The sequence below is a fragment of the Schistocerca cancellata genome, chromosome 1, assembly GCF_023864275.1.
Source record: "Schistocerca cancellata isolate TAMUIC-IGC-003103 chromosome 1, iqSchCanc2.1, whole genome shotgun sequence".
Taxonomy (NCBI): domain Eukaryota; kingdom Metazoa; phylum Arthropoda; class Insecta; order Orthoptera; family Acrididae; genus Schistocerca; species Schistocerca cancellata.
In genome coordinates, this window is record NC_064626.1 from 160,490,891 (window position 1) to 160,500,992 (window position 10,102).

At 39.7% G+C, this 10,102-nt stretch overlaps 1 protein-coding gene across 3 annotated transcripts in view; it reads left to right on the forward strand.

The window, feature by feature from the left end:
- LOC126167629 (protein yippee-like 2) overlaps positions 1–9,882 on the forward strand; it is a 685,352-nt gene extending 675,470 nt beyond the window's left edge. For all 3 annotated transcript variants that reach the window (XM_049920491.1, XM_049920490.1, XM_049920492.1), the window contains one exon: positions 8,568–9,882. In XM_049920491.1, coding sequence (XP_049776448.1) covers positions 8,568–8,657 — 90 coding nt within the window. In that variant the 3' untranslated portion in view covers positions 8,658–9,882. The remainder of the gene's footprint in view (positions 1–8,567) is intronic.
- The last annotated feature ends 220 nt before the right edge of the window (positions 9,883–10,102 follow it).

Consider the following 10,102-nt stretch of genomic DNA (forward strand, 5'->3'; position numbering starts at 1 on the left):
TTTCCAGTAATCGTAATGTAAGTGACAAAACAGGCAGCTCATAAATAGACTTTTGCTGTGCTGTAATAGTAAGAGCATGTATATTTTTGAGCACATCATTTGCAAATAATAACAGATATTCATATTCCAATTTTTCATAGTTAATAACATTATTGTCAGAAATTTAATTCTAATTATGAATTCATCATGCTGCAATACGTTGCTTCTCATTTCCGCCATGAGACAACAGAACAGGTTGTATGAGAGTTGTCCAGAAAGCAAAGAACTTTTTGGTATAACTAAATAAAAACAAAAGATATTAGTGTAAAACTTTATTTCCAAAGTTACAGTACCGTACTCTGTTTTGAAATATTGTCGCAATAATTGTCAAGGCGCTTATTGTAGCGTGGGACTATTTTTTTCAGTTTCTATGTTGTACACTTATAGTGCCAAAGATTTGACCCAGAATGTCACTGTTTGTTTAATGTCTTCATTGTTTGTGAAGTGGCATTCTTGTGATCACTGTGCTTGGGGATCAGCAGTTGGTGTGGTAAAATAATTTTTTACACTCTGAATGATCCTGGTAATTCATGTTAGAAGAAACTGTATTCTCTGCCTGGGAACTGGGTGTTTGTGTTGTCCTCGTCATTCCATCATCATTATTATCATTATTTGTGACAATGGCTGGACTGGAATGTGTACAAATTGGACTGTGTAAAAATGGGGACATTGTATGGGCGCTGAAGACTGTGCAGTTGAGCACCCAACAAACTAAACATAATCATCATCATCATCATCATCATCATCAAATTGTATTCCTGTTTTAGCTTGAGAGCCTCAGACTGTTTCATTCTTGCATTGCTTTCTACAAGTGTTTGCATTCAGTTTCCCTGAACCATTCCATAACTGAAAATTTAATCATAATTATTAAACATGTAAAGTATTGTAATTTACTTGGTTTTCACAAATGGGATACAAATGCAGTCTGAATACAGAAATCTTATTAATGTCACCATTGTTCTGAAAAAACACTCATTGTCATATTCCACTGATCATGCAGTCTACAGTTCTGTATAACCTGACTCTTACTGCTGTGTTTTGCATAGCTAAGATTGGTAAATAATTTAGGAGCTACAGCAGTGTTATGAATAGGATATATTGCTACTCACCATGTAGAGGAGGCATTGAGTTGCAGAGAGATGCAATGAAAGGGCTGTTAAATGTTTAATCCTTCAGCCAAAAAGGCCTTCTTCAGAGATTGTGCGCCGCCCCCCCCCCCCCCCCCCCACACACACACACACATATTTGCGCAAGCAAAACTTGCAAACTCGTCGCCACTATCTCTGCACCCTGTGACGAGACACTGTGTGTGTGTGTGTGTGTGTGTGTGTGTGTGTGTGTAAAGGACAGATTTCTACTTACGTGAAGGTGTCACATTGAGTTGCAGGCGGGCACAATGAAAAGACTGTTACACATTTGAGGTTTTGCCCTCAACCTTCTACAGAAAAGAAAATGCACGCACATTTACACAAGCAAGCACACCTAGACTCAAGTTCCACCTTAGTCTCACACAGTGCTCAGACTGAAGGCCCCCTACTTTTGAACTCTGATCATGATGTACATAATTCCCACTGAATACCCTAGTACCCTCAGATAATTTCCCCTCCTGATGGACTAGTAATGGTACATATGTTCAATGTCAGAGAAACTGAAAATCTCTCATATTTACAACAGTTGCTGAAAATGGCATCCCCCAGCATCAATATGGGCTTGGAATCATCACACAGAGTTTTGTCATACCCTTTGTAATAATTCAAACAACAGCAAATTGTGTTGCAGGCAGAGAGAATTCTTGCCAGATGATCCTATTCAATCTCAATAGGTAACTCGTAGACAAAACTTTTCACTTGGTCACACAGGAAGCAGCAAGTGGGATGGGATCAGGTGAATATGTTGGCCATGAAACAGTACTTCCTCTGCATATCCTCTATTCAAGCTTTTCATGGAGTGCATTCACAAACCTGCAGTCCAAAATGAGATGGAGCTCCATCATGTTGGACATTTGGCTCGCTCATTTCCAGGCCAAGCTCCCTTACCTCTGATTGATACATTTACCCTTCTCCAGCATCCCTGAAAGTTTGTTAAATCATCATTGAATCATCCTGTAAGTAATAATGGAATATACTAAAGATAAATGGGCTTTATAACCAGAGAAGTTGTTATCTAATTACTGTATCCTCATTAGCCAAGTGCCCCTGTGGTAACATACATTTTCCTTTCTTAAACTCCAGTTTTCTATAAATTATTAAGGGAAACATAGTTTCAGAGAAATTGATGGACTAAACTTGGAGGTGAATGAAATTTTTCAGCAGAACACTTTGTTACTGCACTTGCTCAATAAGCATCTGGTTTATGATTAGCTATTACCAAGCACCTAGCTTTTATTGTGGGTATATTTTGAGTATTAGGAGACCTGCTTGTGTAGGTTAATGTGCAGCATGCTAACCTGTGACAAAGAGGTGTACACCAGGCCCAGATCAAATTCACAGTGTGGTTTAAGGATTGTTGATCTGGTATACTGGGCAGCTTGTCTGTGATTTTTAGGTGGTTTACTACATTCCTTAAGGCAAATGTTGGAGGGGCTGTTCCCCAATTGCCACGTCATAAATTACAAGGAACAAAAAAGTTAAAATATGATTACAAACTGGACAAAGTTTACGCAATTTGCAGACTGATGGCACACTCAACTTCTGTCCCTTTTACATACATACATACATACATACATACTTGACAAGCCATGATATGGTGTATGGCAGAGGGCTTGTAACATTACTAGTCATTCTCTTACCAGTTCCACTAGCAAACAGAGCAAGGGGAAAATGACTGACTGCATGCCTCCAAACAAGTCATAATTCTTCGTATTTTGTCTTCATTATCCTTACGCAAAATATATGTTTTCAGTGCAGAATTGTTCTGCAGTGAGATTCAAATGTCAGTGCTCTAAACTTTCTCAATAGTGTTCCACAAAAATGCCATCCCTCCAGGGATTGCCATTTGAGTTCACAAAGCATCTTCTGGTCAAACCTACTGCTAGTGGGGTTAAGAATGGGTTACACTATTGTTTTATACACAATCTCCTTTATAGATGAGCCACACTTTCTTAAAATTCTCCCGATAAGCAGAAGTTGACTATTCACCTTCCATACTGCCGTCCTGAAGTGCTAGTACCATTTCACTTTGCTTTAACCCTTCGGTTAACTGAAGACTATGGTGACGATAATGACAAGTGGCCACAGCATTAAAGAAAAAAAAATTTCCCAAATTATAAAAAAAAAGCAGACACTACAATGGGATGAATACTAGGGAAGATATTACATGTATTAACATGAATATATCTGGATTATTTCCAACTCACAAGCAAGTAACATTTTTAAAACTAGTGACCTTCTGCATTTCAGTACTGGAAAAAAAAAATAAACAAAATATTTTTGGATTACTGTTTTTTGGGAATCATATTAAATAATGCATTACTCATACTAGATTTTCTTTACTCAAGATTTTTCTGAATGGTTTCAAACTCCTTTTCTCTTACTCCTCCTCCTACCTTCTGACCTTCTGCATTTCAGTACTGGAAAAAAAAAATAAACAAAATATTTTTGGATTACTGTTTTTTGGGAATCATATTAAATAATGCATTACTCATACTAGATTTTCTTTACTCAAGATTTTTCTGAATGGTTTCAAACTCCTTTTCTCTTACTCCTCCTCCTACCTTCATGATTTCCGCACCCTGAAGCATACTGTAGCTTTTTAATTTTCTTATTTAGTGTTTTTCTCAGTTTAGCTGAAGTTAGGAAGATAATTTTTTCTCATGCCTCCTGAGATACTTGTTCCTCTTTCTTTTCTTTCACAGCAGCTGTCTCATACTCAAATAATCTTTTGTGTTATTCATCTTTTTAATCTCTTCTTCAAGATACCTTGGGTTTTATTCTTCTTTTTGCTGTTCCTCTAATAAGAGTTTTTTCTTACATTCTTCCTTCTAAGCATTATAATTCTATGTGGTATCTCGTCTGCTGTCAGTGTTCAACACATTTACTTGCAAAGTAATGTATTCTTACCACATGACTCCTATTCCATAAATAATGTGTAGTATGACAATTGCCAACACTGTAGAAAAAAAAAACATTTCAGTGACCAAGCAGGCAGTTAATAATTTTGTAAAAGAAATAAATTTAAAAATTGGCTTGAGAGAGTTTTGAACACTGCCCCTCCACTCGGCAGTCCAACACCATGACCACTTAACCATGACGCTGTGGCTATGTAAATATGCTCGATGCTATACTTGTTAAGCTTGGACCGTAAAAGTCTGCCACAATGTGCTACCAACTGGTAGCACTGAAGTGAAATCCTAGTTGTGTGGCAAGGGCTATCTATGCACATAAATTATGCATGTTGTTTATCAAAGCCATATACACTCCTGGAAATGGAAAAAAGAACACATTGACACCGGTGTGTCAGACCCACCATACTTGCTCCGGACACTACGAGAGGGCTGTACAAGCAATGATCACACGCACGGCACAGCGGACACACCAGGAACCGCGGTGTTGGCCGTCGAATGGCGCTAGCTGCGCAGCATTTGTGCACCGCCGCCGTCAGTGTCAGCCAGTTTGCCGTGGCATACGGAGCTCCATCGCAGTCTTTAACACTGGTAGCATGCCGCGACAGTGTGGACGTGAACCGTATGTGCAGTTGACGGACTTTGAGCGAGGGCGTATAGTGGGCATGCGGGAGGCCGGGTGGACGTACCGCCGAATTGCTCAACACGTGGGGCGTCAGGTCTCCACAGTACATCGAAGTTGTCGCCAGTGGTCAGCGGAAGGTGCACGTGCCCGTCGACCTGGGACCGGACCGCAGCGACGCACGGATGCACGCCAAGACCATAGGATCGTACGCAGTGCCGTAGGGGACCGCACCGCCACTTCCCAGCAAATTAGGGACACTGTTGCTCCTGGGGTATCGGCGAGGACCATTCGCAACCGTCTCCATGAAGCTGGGCTACGGTCCCGCACACCGTTAGGCCGTCTTCCGCTCATGCCCCAACATCGTGCAGCCCACCTCCAGTGGTGTCGCGACAGGCGTGAATGGAGGGACGAATGGAGACGTGTCGTCTTCAGCGATGAGAGTCACTTCTGCCTTGGTGCCAATGATGGTCGTATGCGTGTTTGGCACCGTGCAGGTGAGCGCCACAATCAGGACTGCATACGACCGAGGCACACAGGGCCAACACCCGGCATCATGGTGTGGGGAGCGATCTCCTACACTGGCCGTACACCACTGGTGATCGCCGAGGGGACACTGAATAGTGCACGGTACATCCAAACCGTCATCGAACCCATCGTTCTACCATTCCTAGACCGGCAAGGGAACTTGCTGTTCCAACAGGACAATGCACGTCCGCATGTATCCCGTGCCACCCAACGTGCTCTAGAAGGTGTAAGTCAACTACCCTGACCAGCAAGATCTCCGGATCTGTCCCCCATTGAGCATGTTTGGGACTGGATGAAGCGTCGTCTCACGCGGTCTGCACGTCCAGCACGAACGCTGGTCCAACTGAGGCGCCAGGTGGAAATGGCATGGCAAGCCGTTCCACAGGACTACATCCAGCATCTCTACGATCGTCTCCATGGGAGAATAGCAGCCTGCTTTGCTGCGAAAGGTGGATATACACTGTACTAGTGCCGACATTGTGCATGCTCTGTTGCCTGTGTCTATGTGCCTATGGTTCTGTCAGTGTGATCATGTGATGTATCTGACCCCAGGAATGTGTCAATAAAGTTTCCCCTTCCTGGGACAATGAATTCACGATGTTCTTATTTCAATTTCCAGGAGTGTATATTTGACCCATAAGGCAGTTACGTCACGTGAGTTGTGCATGCGCAGAATCTCCTTAAAACATGCACAAATGTAGGTGTGCTCATGACCCTGGTGCCAAATTTCACGGAGTCTAGAGGAGCACTGGTGCAGCAGATTTAAGTGCCATATCTTTCAGATTGCAGCATCTCTGTTACGATCAACAGCATTCAAAGAAAAATAACCAATAAATATGTAAGGTGTTGAAAGTTAGGGTAGTCATGTGCTCTTATGCTCTTACACAGCAGCAGCCGCTGCTTATACTGGAATATCATTGATTTGAATTTAGCATTATGGCAACAAGATGCAAACACAATTTGATGTTTGAAAAGGACATGATGTAAATAAACAGTCTGAAAAATCGGGCACCATGGCTGACAATACAGTGAAAAATAAAGGTCCCAGGCCAAATATATTTGTTCCTGAAACTGTCCCCACAGTCTCTGGACTTATTCAGCAACATCTCAAGAAATCTGTATGAAGAACTGCAGCAGTGATTGATTTGAAGCATTCAAGCAATACTGAGAAACTGTCTACACATATTTTCATTCAAGATCCATTAGTTCACACACATACCGGCAGTGTAACAAATGAGAGAGATTGTGAACCAGATTCTCAGAATGATTGATAATGACGGATTCGACGTTGGCTGCATCTGCTTTGCACTAGGAGCCCATTTCCAGCTGAATGGGTTTGTGACTAAGCAAAAATGACAATTTTGAGTTCCCGTTAGTGTGAAGCAAAACCACAGCAATCTCCCAAAGTTACTGTTAGTGTCATGGTGTGCAACAGAAACATTATCAACCCTTTCTTTGTGTGTGAATCGAAAACTAATGGACACTACATTGCAGTTTTGGAACAATTTGTCAATACACAGCAAGCAGGGGAAGATCGACCAGACACATGCAAGTAAGATGAGGCCCAGTCACATCACACTGAACAGATGTTGTGTGTTTTTGATGAATACTGTACTTCAGGAGTAGAATCTTAACTTTGAATTGCCCTGAATTTACTGGTGGACATGTGGATTGGGCTCCATATTCACCAGATGTGACTCCTTGTGACTCTTTTTTATGGGCCACATTGAAAGACACTGTCTGCTTAACTGTCGCATAATATTGGAAAAATTTAAATCATTTATGTTTGGCATTTTCCCTTGAGGCATTACGAAATGTCGTATCATATTTTGTTGTTCATTTGTGCTATTTCTCTACTGGTAGTGGTGGACATTTGAACTATACAGCATACAGTGCCATCTGTTATTAGCTTTTTTTTTTCTGTGTAAAATTCTTATAGCTTCTGTGATGAAATACTGTGTGTTGCATGCTTCCATCAATTTTTGTTTTCATGTTCTTTAATTTAAAAGTCATTGTATCTTTTGTTGCACACATTGTCAGTCTTTCACTCAGTAGAATGTATTGCTTGATGTGTACTTTTCACCTGTCTTTTTAAAAAAATTAGTTTCATTAATCTCTCTGACCCTCTTGAATAATTTTGTGTTGAACAGTAGTATTCGATAGCAGTAAACACTATTTTGAGTTTCTTGCTTATTATTTCTTGCTAAATGCAAGTATGCTGTAGCTCCGGTTCCTTGGACATGCGCAGAGTTATTTGTTCAGTAGTTACAAAGATTTTTTTAATGTGCATAACTAACTGGGGAGTGTGCCAAAATGGTATAATTAAAATCTCCTGTGACCTGAACAGGTCCTTACAGTGAGGATTATTACTGTATTTGGTTGTTTTCCTAATTTCCCTTTTCTGTAGTCTGAAAACTGTACTAACATTTTGTGCAGAAAAGCATTCCATTGCTAAGAACTGAGTTAAAATACCAATAGCACTTAACTGTAAGGCATTGGCTGTTACTCACTGATGACAACTTCAGGGGCATCTAATTCTGATCTTCTTCTGTTTGTGAGTAATTTTCGTATTCACACTGTTTCAACTGATAATAAATACATATTTCTAGAACTTTAGTGTATGCTATGCAAATACCAACTACATTTAAATTTCCAGTGTCATTTTTTCCTGTTCAAACTGAAATTTATGACATTTGTTTTATGTCCAGTGTAGCATTATTGTAAACTTTTGTGAGGGTTTCATATACTTTCACTGCAAGGAGACCTCTTATTCTTTCAGTGGGGAGACCTCTTATTCTTTCAGTGGCTATAATATTGCAGTCATCAGTAAACATAATTTTATCCCTTGTAATTGAGTTTCACTGGAATTGCCACTTTGGATTAACACAATGCTGGGTTTCTCATATGAAAATTGAATAAACATGTGTAATGTACATGAGGCATGCCTTACATGATCCACAGGCAGTAGTTCACACATTACTCTTTCCTTTCTTGTTAAAGTAGCACTCATGATAAAGAGCAGAAAAATGTCACCTCATTATTAAAGTTGATTTTAGTTTGCAGAAATGCAGCAAAACAATGATAGTGACAAGTGAAATGCATTTGCTGTTATAACTTCTATTACATGCCTTGTATTAATGTCTATATCATGTAAGGTTTTGTGTGATCTTAAGCTTCTCCAGCAAATCAGTTGTTTGTATTGCTTTTGAGCGTTTGTATTGCTGGGTGCAGTCATTTACAAAACATTCCAGCACACCCTAGAACAATACAAATACATAATAAGTTGTTCTGCATCATCTTTCTGTTTTTGTGTTCCAGGAACATGCTTTTGAATCAAGCCAGAAGTATAAGGAAGGCAAATACATCATCGAGTTGGCTCACATGATAAAAGAAAATGGTTGGGATTGAACAACAGTTTAGCCCAATGTTGCCTCATGGGAGGCTCCCAGATTGTCCCACACTGCATGCATACTTGGATGATCTTCTGTATTGTGAGAATTTAATTTGTGTTGAAAACCAGAAGAATAGAACCAGTGAAGGAAATGAACCATGACATTGTGTGGTAACACACAAGACTCCACACATGTGTGCCTGCACCCAGTGGTGTTAGCAAAGAGAGTGTACTGAAAGGAACAGAAGCGCTCTTCTTGGTCTTAATAAAGAAGAAAGTAAAAGTAAATATATGTTACAAGAATGTGCATTCGACATCGACAGAGACAATTATAAGATATGTGTTACTTGATGAACAGGCTCTAGAGATAAGTTACAGATTTCTATGCTTAGTTTGCACTGTTCACTGTTTTTATATCTATAAAAGAAAGCATTAAATGTGGGAGTCGGTATTAGACCTATGGACGCAAAGTGAAGTCCACGTTGTTTTATCTATTGGGTACCTGGCGGCAGAAGGAAGCGGAGCGTCATGCATCCGCAGAGATCTGAAAAGTTATATTATGTACTTACTGTGTGCCAGGTGAGGCGATGGCCACTGACTGCATGCTCGGCTGTAGTGCTGAGGCAGAAACTGCTTTTCAGTTTGTGTGAATTAAGTCTGACAATTTGCTTACTGATAATGTTTTCTCCAGATATGCAGTTGTGGACTTTACCATTGCAAGTTTAGCTTGATGTGATAAGTGGTGGCAGTCTTATCTTTTATTTGCATCAGAGTGATCTTGATTAATTCATACAGTTGTTGGAGAGTTTGGTTGATGAATGCTGTGAGCTTTTTTTGACACTTTAGACTTAAGTGTACTTAAGGAAGAAAATTCAGTTTAAAAAGCTTTTAATAATTTGAATAATCATGTCTCACTTTGCTGCAGAAAAGAGAAATTGCCATCACAACTCTTTTTTGGTAACCCAGTCTAGTCTTTCAGTCTGTGCATTCATTATTATTTCCCTTGTATTAGATAGTATTTGTACGAATTTTTGTTTTTCTTTATGTCCTCTTTTTTTTCTTTCTTTCAGTCCTCACATGTTTAATTTGGAGGTAGTTCAGGGGTAGATATCATCTTTCCAGGATACAGTGAAAACACTTACACTTTGAACTTCATCATTCGAATATTTTCTTTCTACCAATTTCATGTTGACATTGTCAGATGAATGGAACATTTTGTTTCTTTGAATTTTTTTTTTTTAAATGTAAAGGAGCAGAAAAAATGCGTAATATATCCATCCATGGAATTTTGATGATGTCAGTACCGATTATTTTCTTTTTATCCTAACAGTGCAAGTGATATATGTGGAACAGTTTTTCAGTGTCTTTGATACTGTAACATGTGATAATCATTTTATCTGTGAATTATTTGCTCCATGTGTGTACCAATGTGTAGACTGCATAAACAAAGGCAGAAATAAAT